The sequence below is a fragment of the Schistosoma haematobium genome, chromosome 6 (assembly GCF_000699445.3).
Source record: "Schistosoma haematobium chromosome 6, whole genome shotgun sequence".
NCBI lineage: Eukaryota > Metazoa > Platyhelminthes > Trematoda > Strigeidida > Schistosomatidae > Schistosoma > Schistosoma haematobium.
This window is the reverse complement of record NC_067201.1, coordinates 15,230,474-15,249,683: the sequence shown is the minus strand read 5'-3', so window position 1 is coordinate 15,249,683 and position 19,210 is coordinate 15,230,474. Positions and strand designations below refer to the sequence as shown.

Below are 19,210 nucleotides of genomic sequence, written 5' to 3'. Positions count from 1 at the left end.
ACTAACTGTGACAACGATAGTGGGATGGTAAATTCCAGTGGTGCTCCTTCTATCCTCAGTGGGCAATCAAAACACAAAAACAGCAAAGAAATTTGCCTTCTGTCATTGTGTTATCATCCTGAGTGAAAAGCTTACAGGATTATGTACATCAGTTATATGAACACTGTTATATCTAGAGCTTGGATTCTTGCTATACCGCGTACCACTTGAGCACTCGAACGATAGAACCTTTCAAGTCATAAGTTAGAAGACAAAAACGAGTGAAAAGGAATGTTGTTCCAAACAGTGTTATATATGACACAAAACTCTCAGGTATTTAAAGTTTTTAGCAAAAACGAAATCATCATTACAGTCATTCAATCTGTATACAATGGTTTTTAGCATTTGTCTAATCGGGAAGCTATAAGTCGATATTCTGGAATGTTCTTCCGAAAGATGATTGGATGGAATATCTTCTACTCTTTCTGGGTTTCTTACAGTTTCCTTGAGTTCACTCGTGAGTTATCCTCACAACCACAACTTACCACGAATAAAAATTACTATATGTTCATAATTTAGTCATATGTGCTATGAGATTTAGTAATAAAAAATTCTTTGTTTAAGATATGGGTTTGTAAAGGTTTTGTACAGCTTTAGGGTAATTTTCATCACTTAGAAAACTGTTGAAAACTAACAAGCATTACGATATTATACTATTCTACATTGGAATCTCTCAACAACACACGCATAAGACATCATACTGTAATTGAACTTAGTCTGAGGAAAATCACCTCTGAAGTGTACTAACTTTTGTTGTAATATACAAAAAAATAGTAGAGCTAATCCGTGTCGGGTGGAAACAGGTGTCTATCTCAGTACAATGGAAGATGGTCGCGCAATTTCGTCGATTGGTTGAGGTTAGACATTAACACCATTGGATGCCGGCTCAGTGGTCCAGTTGGTTAAGCGCTTGGCGCGAGAATGATAGGTCCTGAGTTCGGATCTCGCAGGTGGGGGCGGGATCGTGGATGCGCACTTCTGAGTAGTCCCATACTAGGACGAAACGACCGTCCAGTGCTTCCAGGTTTTCCATGGTGGTCTAGCTGCAATTGACTCATGATTTCAATCAAAAATTTAACAATTTCCACAATCCCTAAACTGAAAAAAATAGTATAATGAATACAACTACAGTTGCATATTAGGTTAAATGTTTGAATACAAAGTATGGACCTGAATGAGATTAACTTACAAGAATGAAATTTACGACTTGAATTTTCAGCTGAAATTTAATCAGTCCTAGTTGATGGAATACGATTGTATGTTGTTTAATGAATTGATAAATGTAGAATTAGTATGTCAGTTTGTAGTGAATGTTGAATTCTTATAGTCTACATTATGGAGTGAGATTAGTTTGAGGTTGAAATATGTTCATGGAATATTGTGAATTGATTGAATTTAGAAATATAAACCATTAGACCCCATCCCAGGGATTAGAGTTGTTAAGTGTTCGCTGCAAGCCCTTAAGAGTCTGAGTTTGACCTATGGTAGAGTCTGGGATGGGTACATGTGGGAGTTCTACTTTGGGACAGAAATTATACTCAGTACTTCTTGATTCTTAGTAGTTGTTAGGCTAAAGTCGGTTCGTGATTCAAACCATAAATATGTTGAATGTATTACTTTTTTTCTCAATTTATTTCTAACACTAGTGAAGCCAATAAAGTCGGAATTAAGACATCCTGTTAGTAATAATGGAGAAATATAAGCAATATGGAACCCTGACTACTTCATACTGTGATCAGAGTCAAATGAAAATTCGTTGATTTGACTGATCTATTTTCTATTAATCAGGGTTGTTAGATGAATTAAGACGGCAGAATATTCTTATGTAAATTCTATATAGACTCTAATAGTTTTACTACTGAACTCGTTTTTGTTTGAACTTTTAAAACAATCTATTTTCTGATTTACCCAGACTTGAATAAAGTATCGTGGTTAAGAAATACTAGATAGTAGAATAACACAACAACAAAGCGCCTGGCGCGAGACCGATAGGTCCTGGGTTCGAATCTCGCGGGGTGCGGGATCGTGGATGCGCACTGCTGAGGAGTCCCATACTAGGACGAAATGGCCGTTCAGTGCTTCCAGGTTTCCAACGGTGGTCTAACATCAATTGATTCATGATCTTAATCAAAAAAACTTAACAATCTCCACAACCCCCATAATAATGACATTTATTATGTTTGAGAGATTGATTGAATTTAAGTCTATGAATCAATGGATGCTAATTGAATAGATAAATAACACTGGGTCTGTCATAATATCTGAACATTCTATTTTCTGTTACTATTTTTAAAGTGATGGTCATACATCGTTAAATGACCTCGAATGACAAAAATCGATATGGAGGAGGTCAATCAATCACATGTTCATTGATTAACCGAAAAAAAATACAGGTCGATAGGAATATAAGAACACATAGAAATGATAAAATCTTTGAAGAAAATCAGTTAGATATAAGGTTTATCAGAGGAGATTGATTTAATGCTTGTGAAATAATCAGAAAGCTTATGGCTACATGAGGTATACACTGATAATATTGTGCAGAATGACAAAGGAACCTTCACAATTAAACCATTCATCTGAGAGAACATAACATTATCAAAGACTATTTGTTTAGTACTGTTTAGTTTTCTAATTATTCTTCAATTGATCTCAATTCATGCTGTAAACTGTCATGTAACTCATAGATGTTATTCACAGTTTAAGGCCATATCATGGGCATGATTTTTACTTGAACAAATTTTTCATCAGGTATAGATTTTTAAATTTTTCATACCGGACTAACTTTGGTTAAACAATCAGTAAAAACCAGGAAGTTTGGAACAATTGTTTTGCCGCAATTTGGAATTCGTCAACACTAAATATTAAGGATCCCACGAGGATCGGATCAAGGACCTTCGTTTCTTCCAGGGAATGCGTAACTTTCAAACTACTGAGTAAAAATCCGTTGATTTCCATTTCATGACATCAAACTAAGCAAGTAATTTAGTGTCTTGATCTTATTCTATCCTTAACCAAATACCAACCTACCCACATACCCAGCTATTTATCCCCTCACACACATAAACATCCATAGAACAAACACTTATGGCATATGCATTAATATCATCATCATCATCATCGTCATCATCATCATCAACAACAAAAACAACAACACTCAACTGTACATTTTTCCTTATAGGAAATTAAACAAAACAAGCCAAAAAAAGAAAAAAAAATTAATTAGAAGAAACATTCTTTTTTCTCTTTGAACTATGGAAAGAAGGGAAGAGGAAGTGACAAAAAGAAAGAAAAACCTAGAGAAGATCGATTTAGCAGTGAAAAATATCGAAAAAAAGAAAGAAACAAAACAAAGTCAACCAATAACTCATAACTCTTGATATTGTTTATTATGATTATTATTACACTAATCTTTGTGAAATTATCATTATGATTAACATTAGTTTGGAGAAGAAAGATAATAATAATAATAATAGTGTTGTATTCCTTTGAACGTCTATGTTTATCATTCAAATTATGATAAGCGATTTTAATGTTAATAATGATATGATTTTGTTTGTTTTGTTTTTGTATTCACTTATATGTGTTTAAGTGTATACACTTGTATGTAGTTATCATACAACAAAGAGTCTGTGTATAACTAGAATTTGTAGGGAAAGTAGAAGTGAAAGAATGAAGAGTTGAAAGAGTTTAAGATAGATTATTATTATTACGGAATGTCAGAGATGATAAGAAATTCGAAGAAATACAGATAAATTTAATTATTCTAACTAATTGGGCTAAATAGTATCCATTTATATATATATATATATATATATAATATAATACATCCATGTACTCATAAGTATACAGTTTTATACTAAGATATCTATATAGGTATACATATTTGTATAAAAGATACTAATTAACTGAAAGACAATAAGTAATAATTCTATATAACATTGATTGTTAAGTCTATCTAATGTTTATTGATTTATTATTCATTTATCACTGATTATCATCATCATCATCGTTGTCGTCGTCATCGTCACCATCATCATCTTATTGTAATTATAATGAAACTATTGAATACAACAAGTTCTCTATTCTCATTTCACTTTTTTTCTTCGTCTTTAAAATTAATCTTTAGCTAATACTAAATAAAAAAACCAATAAATACATAAAAATAAAACAAAGAATATTGGAAAAATGAATCGACTATATGCATCAATTTTTGATTCATATGGGATATTATTATTAGTAGTATTAGTAGTATTAGTAGTAGTATGAGTAGAATTTATAAATTTTATTGATTTACATGAATATGATTTAGATGATCTGTTGAACATTTTAATTAATGGTTGATATTTTTCATTCGAATGATGATGATGATCATGATGATCATGATCATGATAGGTACATTTAAAACAACATATACATTTATATAACATATTTTTGAAATACCATAATTTTTTATTGGATTGATTCATTTGTTGATAATACTGATTGTCATGATGATTACGAGGATCAAGATGAGAATGATGAGAAGAAGGAGGAGGATGAGGAGAAGGAGATTGATAATCATGACGATTATTATGATTAGAATATGTTACTGATTCATTTATTATATTTTTCTCTCCATGATCTAAAAATGTAGTAATTTTTAACTCTTTATTTGAATGGATTAAATTATTATTATTATTATCATTATTATTTATATTGTATATTGTTGATTGTTTTACTTTTAATGCAGATTTTTTAGGTTGTTTATTTAATAATAATAATTCATTATTGAATGGTTCAATAAATATATGACATGAATCAATATTTATTGATTGTAATTGTTTTTCATTGATTAATTTAGTTTTTTTTATTGGTTTTATTATTTTAGGATAATCAATTAAATTTGATTTGATTTTATTGATTTTTCTTAGTTCATTATGATTTATTGATTTTAATTTTGATTGCTTTGTTGATATTTTCACCTAAATTTAATTTTTTTTAAAAAGAAAAGAAAGAAAAAAATATAAAAACTATATATAAACAACTAATAAATATGGTTTTAAAAGGGAATACCATGGAAGACTTGGAAGTACTGGACGATTGTTTCGTTCTATTGTAGGACTCCTCAGCAGTGCGCATCAACGATACCGCCCAGCGAGATTCGAACACAGGATCTATCAGTCTTGTGCTCGAATGTTTAACCACTAGACCACTGAGCTGGTCGGTATCCAACTGTGTTAATGTCTAACTTCAACTAATACACGAAATTGAGTGACATATCTACGATTGTCATCAGTGAGTTACTATCTCACAATAGATTCAGTTGAACTGCAATGGTCACGGCTTCTCACTAGAACTGTAGGAAATACCTCTTGGAGACCGTCACCAATGAGCACATTTTGATTAATATGAGAAGTTTTTTGTGGATATTTTAGTAATTTTAATAGTTGATGTGCACTGCTGTGAAGTTTCACAATAGGACGAAACGGCTATCCAGTGCCTCCAGGTTTTCCATGGTAGTCTAGCTTCAATTGATTCATGAATTCAACTATTAAAAAAACATGGCTTCATTTGATTTATAAGAGCTTAGATAACTAATTAGTAGTATGTTTAAAAGTGGGGAAACAAAAATAACTTAATGCGTCTCCTGGAAGCAAACTGTGATTGGTCAATGAGTGAAGATGGACAAATCTAACTGAATTATATATAAGAAATAATCTTGGATTGTTATTTATTTCAATTCTGTTCCATTTTGATTTTACCTGTTGACTACTTTATGTTGTGTATGGTAAACACGCTAACTGGCCTATATCTGGTTCTTGATCGTTGGTTAAATAATGGAGTTGAGTGTATTGCGTAAATATATTGTGATTTATCAGCCCTACTGATCTGACTTTTTAGTGGTTTAGTGTTGTGTACGGTTGCGAACCACAACTTGTAATTAACGGTTATGACGAAACTAATGCTTTCAGTATGTACGTTAAAAATAATGACATTTCATAAACATTCAAAGGAGATAAATAATACTGAACTTTTCAATTATTTAATGAATAAAATTACGTTTAGGAAAGAAATGAGTTGGTTGCTTTACTCACTGACTAATCAATTATTTTTGAGTTTTGTATCACCAAGTGACTTTATGTAGAGATCATCACTTAAAATTAAGAAAAACAATAGACTACTATTTGGAACTATTTATCAGTGTACATTCAGTTCTTAATCACGTTTTAAGGCTAAAACCATGAAGTTTGATAGAGAGCTACCTTAAGTCTACTCAGCTCATACATAGTTGTTCACATATCTGACCTTAGTCAGCCAATAATTTTGAGTGACTGTCATCCACTGTCATTGATGATACTTGTCTTGTTCTCGATATAGCTAAACTAAACTGGTAACGGTTTGGCAATATGGATTAAGAAATTAGTTTCAAACTAAGTTATTGGTAAGCATATAACTATTATTATCACTAAGGATTTGTAGAGATTGTGGACTTAACAGGATTTTAAGTAGTTTGGGTAAGTAATAAGTTCGAACCTATGGGTTTTAACATTGTCACTGTCACATCTATACTCTATGAATTTGATATTATATATAATTTAATGAGTACTGGTTATAAGTTATAAACATGGATTAAAAACTTATCCAATATTCCTAAGCTTTCAAATCATGTTAAACAGTGATTTAAGATGTTTCCAAATTAATGTGGCAGAGATTACAGTGTCAGGTCACTCTTAATTGAATTTTTCAATATATAATTCACAAACAGCATTTTATGATTAATGTTTACTCATAAAAACTATTCATTCATAAAACTGTCGGTTTCTCCATTGAAGTAAGGTTGATTTTCTAAAATGAATAATCCATAATCAAATATATCACCGATTTACACAAAAAGAACTGAAAAAAATAGGACTGAACAATGTTTCTGTGATGATAAAATCTCTTTCAAAAAAGAAACCTTACCAGTAAATGAGTTGGTTCACGTATCTTACGAAGTTTCTGAATGTTTATCCAGGTTTGAAAACTTCAGTTGTGAGAATTCTCAATAGAAATGATAGATAATAATATATGCTGTTGAGTGTTATTACTAGTTTTGCAATGGAAGCGATATCTTATTTGAATGGATGTGACTTACGGGTAGCATTTTTAATGAATGATATGAACTATTGACAAGTAGTATGAATATATAAGTGAAATATTTTGTGCTACGATTTTTTCCCTGAATCTATGAATTTTTAGGGAACACACTTCATTCCAACAAACAATATTATATTCGATAAGAATTATGTTTTTATTTTTCATTTTTGGCATTTTTTCCAATTCTTCCGTGAAATGTTTAGTTGGCATTAGTTTCATTATTCTCGGTATAATGAATAAAACATTTGACCTCTATCTTAAACTTAGCTATTAGTCTAATATATCTTTAGAATTGTTAATAAAAGTGTAAGAAACCATTCAGTTCAAATTCATACCCATTGCCAAGTGGGTGGTTATCTGGACTTAGTAGCTAAGTGGATAATGCTTTGGCGTTTGAAGCCTATTGTACTCTGTTCCAGTCCGGCAGTTAAAACTAATTCTAGAATGTAAGTACATCTGGCTGACGAGTCATAAATAGGATGAAACGTGCATCCTGGATTCCACTGCTACCTATCTCTTCTAAACAATTTAGACTAGTACTTTAAATATCATCGGAACTAAGAATTGTAAATTACGTTAAGAATTTACTGTGTGAACATTATATTTACAATTATGGAAGAATCTAACCGGAGATTAATGTACAGCATACATCCACGGTTAACTAAAATCTTTTTGAATTCAAGTCAATCAACAATTGCTTAAAAGATGCACTCTGATATTTAGAAGCATAGCGTTTTGATGTCAGTTACTCACTATACTATCAAATTATTTTAGTCAATACGATGAATAATTTATCTGAAATACTTTTCAAGATTGTTATGTAAAATTCATTATATTCTATTCTTTTTTTACCATAGTCAACAGTTTTAGGATTAATTCAATATTTTAAAATGAGAGGTAGCTTTCGTGAAAGAATCTTTGTGAAACTGTCAAAATGATATAACTGATTAACCACCTGTTAAGTTCTACTATTAAATTCACTTTGTCTAATACAACATCCGATCACTGATACTAAGGATCACATTTCAAATTAACCAATGAAATTCGACCAATCGTAATGATCACACAAATATGATACTACTTGATAATCAATTGGTGTACATATCTTAGTATTTTAGTAGGTCAGTTGTAATCTCAAAAACTCAATGGTAATGTCTCAGACTATGAAATGGAATGACAGATTTGAATCCTACAAGAAATATCAATTCCCTTAAAAGTTGGGTTGCACCTAGTCGACGAGTGGCAGCTAACACGAAACTTAAATCAAATTGTGTTTCCTTCACCTAAAATCAAATCTCTAAACTATTCAACAAATTCTGGTCATTCAAAACAATAATTTGATATTGTTGGAGAGGCCCAGAGTATTTTTCAATAAAAGCCCAGAGGGGCCCTGAAAACACTGAGAAACATTTTACCCAATCAGCATTGAATAAATGTTTCTTAAGAACATCTAGAAAGTGAAGAACCACGTTTCACATTTCAGACTGGGTGGGCATCTATGCTGATACTACGTTTAGTAGGACTCCAGATTCTTCCAAAAACCCGAAGCCATCTGAAGTGCTATAAATATCCTAATTACTAATAGTGGAGTAAAGCATTCTTTCCATATTTTGCACCTTTTTTCTCGTGGTTAAGTTATCGTGTAGATTTAACCTTGGAGTTACTAGAAGAGCTTAGGAAACCGATTGAAGCATTCAATTAAATATTTATAATCATATCAAATGATTAAAATCTTTCAGGAAAAAAATATCAGTCATATACAACTTACTTGTGTTGGTTTTTTTCTTGGTGCTTCAGGACATTTCAATCGAGCACAAGCTGGACAAGTACAACATACTGGTTGATATGATTCACAAACTTTACAACGTAGATTTGTTGATTTGATATGCCTTGATCTACTTGTTCTACTTGATTTTTTCGTTGATTTCATTGTAAATTCAGGATCAGATTCAATATCTCTTGTGTGTGAATTAAATTTTTTATGTGTAGTATCTATGTAGGATCGTGGTTGATGTGACTGAGATCTTTGATTATTATTATTATCTTTGAAAATTGGTTTATGATGTCGATTCTTTGTGAAACAACAACAACATCGAATTTCACCAGTATAATTTACTAATAAAGTTTTAACTAAATCTCTCACTTCTGGTTCCCATTCAGGACTGTCATTTTTAGGTGTCATTAAATAAGCATAAGCAAATTCAGCTAATGCTGCGATGACAAATAATAAACAAACAGTTAACCAAACATCGATTGCTTTTAAATAGGTTACTTTAGGTAATTGTGAACTAACACTGCTACTCTGTTTATTTTTTTGGTTAAAACAAAGAGAATAGAGAGAAAGAGAGGGGAAAAAAGGAAAGACAATGGATTTTATCAATAGAATATCTTGAAGACATTTTTTTTAAATCAGTAAAATAACAAACATGATCAAGATAAGAGTATTTCAGTCCAGACTTCCAAATAGCCTAATGTGCTGATTCAACCTTCTTGCAACATTTAAATAATATTGAATGAACCGAGCTCATAGTTGTTTGTAGTGAGTTATTTACTCAATGACAATGGATGAGGATGGTCCAATATTGTAAATCGGTCAAAGTTAGAAATGTAAATCAGCAGATAATAATTTGGTGGTACAAAGGCTAAGTAATCTACTGGAGACCTGAAGATCCTGGGCTTGATCCCTAGTTGAGTCGCGAACATGCAATGCTGGGGAGCTCATTGCTAGAGTGAAACACCTGTTCAATGTTTCCTTGTTTTAAATAATTGTCTAAGACAAATCAATGGTGTCGATTATTAAACTCAACAATCTGGATAGATGATTGGCTTTACAGACTACCAACAATCACTGAAAACTTTACAACAGTAGACTAGTGTTTGACACAACTCTGGAGCTTCTCAGTATAGTAAAATCACAATCATCTCTCTATAACATCCTCATTTTAAGAAATTAACTACTAATCAGTTTATAACACTGTAAGGTTTTATTAGGAGAAAAATAAAATGTGCTAACAGAAAAGAACCATCTTTTTTCTCTCAATTATTGATTTCAAGTTTAGAATGCAGTGGATTTCAATCGGACTGTCAATTAGGAATCTATTGACTTAAATTCAACATTTCTAATTTTTCTATGGCTGATAACATTAATTCAGTAGTAATGAGGATGCAATTTGTTTTTTAGGAACACATTAAAATATGAATCATCAAACAATAAAGATTAACTTTATTTATGAAGGTTAGAATCTTCTAATTTTGTTACTAAGGTCTTCATTTGATTAAGCTCTTTAAGTACATTGCCATTTCATCATAAGTAGCTACTAACGTTGAATATTACTCAGCAGTGGAATCGAAGATGTGCAATTTGTCCTATTCGAAATTTGTCAGCTCGATGAACTTACACATTCCAACGTTAGTACTTACTTACTTACATACGCCTGTTACTCCTCGTGAAGGAGCATAGGCCACTCACCAGCATTCTCCATCCAACCCTGTCCTGGGAAATCCTTTCAAGCTCCTTCCAGTTCTTATTCATCCTTAACATATTTGCTTCTATTTCCCGACGTAATGTGTTCTTTGGCCTTCCACTTTTCCGCTTCCCTTCAGGATCCCAAGTTAGGGCTTGCCTCGTGATGCAGTTTGATGATCTGCGTAATGTATGTCCTATCCATTTCCATCGTCTTTTCCTAATTTCCCCTTGAGCTGGGAACTGGTTTGTTCTCTCCCATAGAAGGCTGTTGCTGATGATATCCGGTCAACGCACATTGAGTATCTTGCGTAGACAACCATTTGTAAATACTTGTACCTTCTTCATTGTGGTTGTCGTAGTTCTCGAAGTTTCAGCTCCGTACAGTAGAACTGTCTTGACGTTCGTATTGAAGATTATGACTTTGATATTGGTTGAAAGTTGTTTTGAGTTCCATATGATTTCCAATTGTAGGAATGCTTTCTTTGCTTTGCTAAACCTTGCCCTTACGTCTGCATCTGATCCTCCTTGTTCATTGATGATGCTTCTCAGGTATGTGAAGGATTCTACATCTTCCAGAGTTTTTCCATCAAGAGTGATTGGACTACTGTTCATCGTTTTGAATTTGAGGACCTTATTCCAACGTTAGTACTCACACTCATACTTGAACTGAGCACTAATCATTTCAAACATCAACGCGTTATTCATTAAGCTGATAAGTGTAGATAACCAATAACTTGTGCAATAGTCATATGTTTTATTTAATTTAGCTAACTGGTTCTAGTAGCTAACTGAACAACAGGTTAGGCAATTGAAATAAAATGTACTCTTCGAGTATAAAACATCGATTATCAGTAACAAATCAAATTATCTTATGAAAAACAAAAAAAACTTACTTCAGTTAATAAACCAAGTAATGTTAACAAACCTAATGTTACTCTAGCTGGTACTGCTTTAATATCAATCCAAAATCCTAACCATGATACCATAACAATTAAAACTTCTGGAATATAAGTTGTAACAATATAAGAACCAATTAATCGTCGAAGTGGTATAATTAATAATAGACAACTATAAGTTCCAGTATTTGTTGTACCATTTTTTGTACAATCCTGTATAATAGAGGAATAAAATAAAACAAATAAATGAAATTAATGTTCATAAATTAATTATATTATTGTAGTATTTTCATTGAGATGATAATAGTTACGAATAGTTAATTGAGTAGTTTAGAGTATTGTTAATAATTATCTAGTATTGTTTGCTTGGATCTTTTGATTGATCTTTAGAACTACAATTGATCATCTTTTTTATTTGCATATGTGCATCATGAGCATGCCTCGATATTGTCTGGGATGTAGGTACATCTAAATAGAACGGAACGCGAGTCCTAGATTTCACTGCTAGACAATATCTATATTTGTTTATATTGTTATTATTGTATAAATTTATACTGATAACAAGAAACTAATAAGTCATATAAAGAAAAACAAATTAGACCTTGAATATTAATTGATACAATGTTTACTGATAGTTAAAAATTAAAATGAATTATTAAGATTTGTAATTTCCCTTTGTTGATAATCGATACTGTAAATAATCAGTACTTGTTTCTATACTTGCATCCAGAGGTGATTGTCTTGCTAGGATAGTGTCACAAGTTTTAGTAACTTCGTTATGTAATTGGCAGTGGACTTCAGGTCTAACATTTCTTTTCATTTGAGACTCATCAACTGAATATATCTAGATCCCGTTGTTGGTGTTCACATTGAAATTCAGTGGAAATTATAAGCACTTACTTGTAATATCATACTCATTAAATAAATTTGTGACTTTATGGACTAAATAGCTCAGTGGATAACTCATCGAGGTGGGTGGTAAAGGGAAAGAAACTGAGTTCGAGTTTTATTCATTTGAATTGTCAATATTTTCTTCTACTGAAAGTATTGATCGTTAATATTACAATGTTGTGTAAATTATCCTTCCTACTGTAAGTATTGAAAGAAGTCAATTAGTCTATTGAAAACAATTAAACTTCTTTTCTGATAGATCTTAATTGAATCATGATAACTAATTAAATAATCAGTGAGTGATCAACTTTAAATGTATGTACATGTGTATTGTTACTGTACTTTGATTAGTTCATATCGGTTAATAATGTTCTGCCAATTGCTCAATTTAATAATCTTTTCACTCAGTCAAAATGTTACGTTCTCGTTAGCGTTACTTCATCAAAATAAACTATCTTGAAACAAAGATAGATAGTAGCTAGAAGTGGAGTACAGGACATGCGTTTCATCCTATTTAGGAGTTGATGTTCATTCTGGAATTCGAATCCAGTACCTTTCACTTCAAATGTGATCGAATTATCCACTTAGCTCCTAAGTTCTGATAGCCATCTACATGTGCAATGGAGTGAAGTTTTAAATTCATTTGATGTTGTTTACTTGTATTTTTCCATTGTTATTTAGGACTGTCATTGATCAATCTCTTGTTGGCATATGTACATCGTGAATTTATTTACCAATACTAATGACCAAATAGATTATACCCATCATTCATACTGGTTACTCTCGTTTAATTTAAAATCTGTCTTCTTCTAATTATGTAATATTGAGAAAACTTAATTGTATTTTTCTTGCCAAAAAACTATATTCACATTATACTTTTTTTATTAAAAAAAAAATATCCGACAAAATCATCTTTGATCATGTTTCCTTATAATCTTTATAGAAGAAAGTAAAATCAGATTTTTTTTCAAGTTGAACTGCATTAGATTCATTAAAATGAAAAAAAACTTTTTTATCAGATGAGAAGGTCCCCCCTCTTTCTCTCTCACTCTCTTTATATATACATATATATGTATATAATGATAATAATTATATTTAAGTATCTATGGTATTTAGTATTAGTGGTATTCTTGGTGTTACTAATGAAAATGGCTTATTCTCCTTATTTTTTTTCTAGTTATCTTACACAACATACACATACCCACAATGTAAACAGGCATGAGCATATCCACGTATACACATACATATATACAAGTATACATATATATATATATATATATATATATATATATATATATATATACATTAATATTCCATTAACATAGTCTGCCAATATTTTTTTTACTGTATCACAAAAGAGAATCTAGATTACTCAGGGGTAAAAAAAAGAAGAAAGAAACAGAGAAACAAAACAAAGAAAAATTTCAAAAATTAATTGTTTGTTCCATTTTTATAAAAAAAACAGCCATAGAATATGACCGTGGTTAAAAATGAAATTAATTTATTTAAGTAAATTAACATTTACCCATTTATTATTATTATTATTATACTGACAGTATACATTTTAGTAATGTATATCATTTTATCCCATTGTATATATATATATATATATATAATGATGTAATATTGGAAACAAGATATTAAAATGAAAATATCATAAACCTATGACGTCATCATATATGTGTGATAAAATGAAGAAAATGAAATCATGAAAAAAAAGAAAATTATCAGAAGAGGTGATGGATAGTGGCTAGCAGTGGAATCCAGGACGCGTGTCTCGTCCTATTTAGGACTCGTCAGCTAGATGTACCTGAATCTCAGAGTTGATGTTCACTTTGGGACTCGAACCCAGTACCATTCGCTTCAAACGCCATCGCATTATCCACTCAGCTACTGAGTCCTGATAGCCACTTGCTTGTGTAATGTGGTGAATTTAAATTCACTTGGTATTGTTTTACTTGTATCTTCGCATTGAGGTTTAAGACTGCAATTGATCAGTCTGTTATTGGCATATGTGCATACTGTGCTTATGCCTCGATATTACCTTAAGAATACTTAACTGATATATATTAAAAGTGGATTTTTTATCACAATACATCTCGACATATATATATATATATAGCACAGTTCATCTAAAACTTTCAGACATGCACAGAATAGAAAATGCATATTATAAAACAAGAGTACAATAATGAGAAAGCACTTAAAATAGTCTCGACATTGCTTTTCTATGAATAAATTAAGGCAAATAAGTGCTTTTGATATTTCTTTTTCAAAAATTTTCTTCATAAGAAAAATGACGGATGTAATACTCAATTCACTTTGATGGATATGATAATGGATAGAGTTTGGAGCAAGAGAAAGTGAGAGGGGAAACAAAAGGAAAAAAAGCTCTGAGTATTTTTCGATTTACCATTATATCACGTCACCTTACTCTGGTTTATCCTCTCTCTTTTTTGGGCTATCCCTTACCTACCCGCTTCCTGTCACTGTTGTTACATTTTTACTCAGACAAAACAAAATCATACGGAAAAATATGTACATTGTGAAATAATCATATGTATTATTCATTTCTTTTTGTAGAAAATTGGGTGAAACAGAAAACAGTAGAGAAAGGTTCATAAAGTAAGGAGACTGGTATTTCTATCGTTATTAATTACTTATTTAAACAAAAACTGCCTATTAACAAGATGTTTCTCTCATAGGTGGTGAGTGGGGAAGGAAACAAATGAGGATAGATTGCATAACATACTCAAGAGATTATATTGAAAAGAAAGAGATAAAAGAGATCTGTACTGCATGAACAAAAATGGCTACGCATGTATATACACAGAGAGATATGCGTAAAAAGCACAAAGTATACACACTAGTGACGCGTACTTCAAGTACACTTGAATGTTTACTACATATATAATTATATGTTTAAACGTACTGATTCTTTTTACATTTGAAAAATGAGAAAAACCCTTAGATTTTGTGAAAATCAGAAGTGCTGTAATGACAAAAAAGGCTGATAGGAAGGAAGAAAAGGAATTTTAAATGAACAATTTCATGTTACGCAAATTGAGAAATTATTTTTAAGGGTTTTTTAATCTCCCATTATTGTTAATACTAATAACTGAAATCAATCAGTGTCTATTAGAATATGTGCAATATTGAGATAATCTAACAAGACTTAAAAGATATACACCAAGATAACGACTTGTAATGAACCGAGCATTCAAGTAGGGGAAATCAATTTATTGTTTAGTGTCAAATTACAGAGTGTTTTCACACAGTATGAATACCGTATATCAAATACATTATTCGCACATCTTTCATCTGTTGTCTCTTACAAACTTCATCATCCCTCCATGCCCGTTGTTATTTGTTTAAATTCCTATTGTCTTCAATTCGATCTTCTCAATCTTCTGTTGGAATGCATTCCATTTCTGACTGGTGTTACATACTACTTATTTGGAATCAGCAGATCATCGAAAAATACATTGGTATTTGAAGTAATAAGTACTGAGTTTTGGTTTCAGTATCAACATATTTAGTTAAGTTATATTCAACTAACAAATTCCCATTTAGGATGAAATGTGTGTCCTGAATTCCATTAGTAATTACATACCAAATATATTGGACTTAAAGAAAATAGAATATAATTAAATTGGAACAATAGTTCAATATAGTCTGAACACTATACAAATATGTTTGTTGTCTGTACTGTATTCATTTAGTATGTGTTATGTCAGTAGGCCCGTCAAATATCACGTGACTAAGTCGCCAATTAGAACATAGACTTATATGACCTTAGTCCTGTGCCAAACTAATAACGCATTAACCAGCACGAGCAGCCTAGAGTCAATTTGAGTCTTTATTAGATCCTCTAGCCCTATCCTGCCCGTTGAGTTCAGAACACCGATATCACCTTCCACTGTGTGAATCATATATTTCACACATACTCAGTTTATATACAAGCAAGTCAGGCCGCATCATACCAGAAAACAAAAATAGCAATTATCCAGGATGAAGCCAAAAATGGTTGTGATTGTGAGAGACTGTAACTAATAAGTTGGGAATAACTTAGGAATAACAAGTCGTATAATAGTATTCGACGGGTCAAATGAAAGGAATACGAATGCGTATATATATATATATATATATATATATATATATATATATATATATATATATATATATATATATATATATATATATATATATATATATATATAACAGTTCATAAGTGATTCCTAGCAGTTACCATTCGTTTATTCTTCGTTAAGATATAACTGTATAGAGTTCTTCAAATTTATTAATTGGGAATTTTGATTAATTCTACAATTTAAAGCAATTAGTCCCTTTTATAAATTTCGATAGAACAATAAGAAGACGGAGTTGATCTGAAAACACTTTTCAGATCAACTCCGTCTTCTTATTGTTCTATCGAAATTCTACAATTATCTAATAATAAAAAAGAAATACTATTAAGTAATTTTCTTTCACATATTATTTGTGTTCACTGGTACCCTGCTTAGTGATGTGTTTCTGAAGTTCTAGGGTGAGATGATGACCGATAAAGTTGAACCATATCATCACTGAATGACTGTCGTATCATGTCGTGAATTCACTAAAGTTGGAAATGTTATACCGCTTGGATACTGATCTGGTAGTCTAATAGTTAGGCGTTAGCTGAGAGATTTAAAGGTTGTGAGTGCTTACTAAAAAGGATTTCATAATAATATGAAGTGGCTGTTCGGTAATCCTTCAAATGACCTTCAAACTATGATAAATTCTACTTATAGATTCATTATGTTTATAAACATTGAATTTCATCAATAAATCAAAGGAAAAATCAAAACATTAACAAACTGAAAATGAAATGGATAACCTCGAGAAAAATAATAACAGTAACAATGAAGACTTATGTTTATATCAATAGTTGAGATCATGAGACAATTGGAGCTAGACCACTGTGGAAAACCTGGAAGCGCTGGACGACCGTTTCGTCTCACCGTAGGACTCCTCAGCGGTTCGCATCCACGATACCGCCCAGAGAGATTCGAACACAGGATCTATCAGTCTTGTGCTCGAATGCTTAACCACTAGACCACTGAGCTGGTCGGTATCCAACGGTGTTAATGTCTAACTTCAACTAATCTACGAAATTGAGTGACACATCCACCATTGTCATCAATGAGTTACTATCTCACAACAGACCCGGTTGAACTCCACTGGTCACTGATTATGTTTATATTTTGAAAAAAATGGCCTACTTATGAAATGCATTACCTAATCATCTACCTGTCTTTCTCTGTTTTCCAGTTACATATATATGTATGATCAGTGTTTTGACCTTTTTATTGTGATTTAATATGATTTATTTAAGTATAAACAGGTAACGGTTTCTTCTTCTTCAATAACTTTAATGTCAATCAATTGTTAACCTTATACATTCTATAGTAAATATATTACTGTAAAAAAAAACGTCAATTAAGTAAGAAAACAAAAGAGAGTTGTAAAGAAATTATGTAATTTTGTTGAACTCTTGGTCACACACACATATATATATATACACAGCGATACATCTACTGACAAATCTATACAAAATAATTCTAAGACATTAAGGCGAATACAGTAGAGTGAATGAACAAAATGAAAAGCATTATGAATTCTTCTTGATTAGAAAAAAAATGAAACACAAGAGTATATAAGTTAAAGTGAAATATTGTTGTTAATAATAAAGAGAAAGAATAAAAACAAAGAGAAAATCAAAGATTAAGGAGAAAAAGAGGGATTGAAAGTACAAATAACTGATTGACATACATATTTAAACAAGAAAACAATAAATTATTTAATGGATCAATGAATTTAATGACTTCTCATTTTTTACATTACTGTTAGCCTAAAGGTGTGTTAGAAAGTTAACAATATAAATGATCAGTGTTTAATGTCATCATGAATCAGTCATTGGATACCGACTCATTGTTAGACATAAGACCTAATTAATATCAATTCAAGTTCATGGAACGTAGGAGCATATAACGTGAAAGATAGCTAAATAAGTAAAAAATATAGTAAAATGGGGTTTAATGTCAATTGATTGACGGAAAGCAATATTTCAAACCGTGATCCTAGGTTTCGTGCTGGTTGGTACTCGCAAGCACGACTTAAATACAATCTTGAGAGAAATGATACTCCATGTGAGCTTACCCTTGGCTACTTCTAACCACCTGGCATCTTAACATAACGGACATGATATTGAGTTATATAGACTAGTGGCCACATCATAACTTGATTGGTAGTATTCGGTTAACATCAAATGAACTGGACAAACGTGAGATTGATCTCTATTCAGTGATCAATCAATGTTAAAAATGGTTTTCCACTTTGTACATTCTAAAACAAACGGATTTGTCAAACAGCTATTAATTTTAAATTTTGACACATGACTTTTTCTTTTATACCAAACTCAAGGTATTCGAATCTCGCTTAACCAGAATCCAGTGGTTCACATTTCCAACGTCCACCCGTTCATAAAACAATGCGATCTTTATTGTTACTGATGTTATCTGTTTCATATGTTCACATTCCACCAGTTCCAACTTTTCACTAGAATTTCTGTAAATTATCTTAAATTTGTTGATCAATGAAAATTCAATTGTTGAATACATGAGTCACTTGAAGCTAGAATGCCATGGAAAACCCGGAATCACTGGACAGCCATTTCGTCCCAGTATGGGACTCCTCAGCAGTTAACCTACTATAATATCCACAAAACCCCTCTCTGATTAGTGAAAAGGCTCTTATTGTC

The 19,210-nt window shown here is 31.4% G+C and overlaps 1 protein-coding gene across 1 annotated transcript in view; it reads right to left on the bottom strand.

The window, feature by feature from the left end:
- Positions 1-3,253: 3,253 nt before the first annotated feature.
- The window catches only part of GABRB3 (Gamma-aminobutyric acid receptor subunit beta-3), an 89,312-nt gene continuing 73,355 nt past the window's right edge, over positions 3,254-19,210 (bottom strand). Inside the window, exons 2-4 of the mRNA XM_012937820.3 lie at positions 11,518-11,733; positions 8,927-9,460; positions 3,254-5,003 (exon numbers count right to left, since the gene is read on the bottom strand). Of these exons, the coding sequence (XP_012793274.3) occupies positions 4,158-5,003; positions 8,927-9,460; positions 11,518-11,733 (1,596 nt within the window). The 3' untranslated portion in view covers positions 3,254-4,157. The remainder of the gene's footprint in view (positions 5,004-8,926; positions 9,461-11,517; positions 11,734-19,210) is intronic.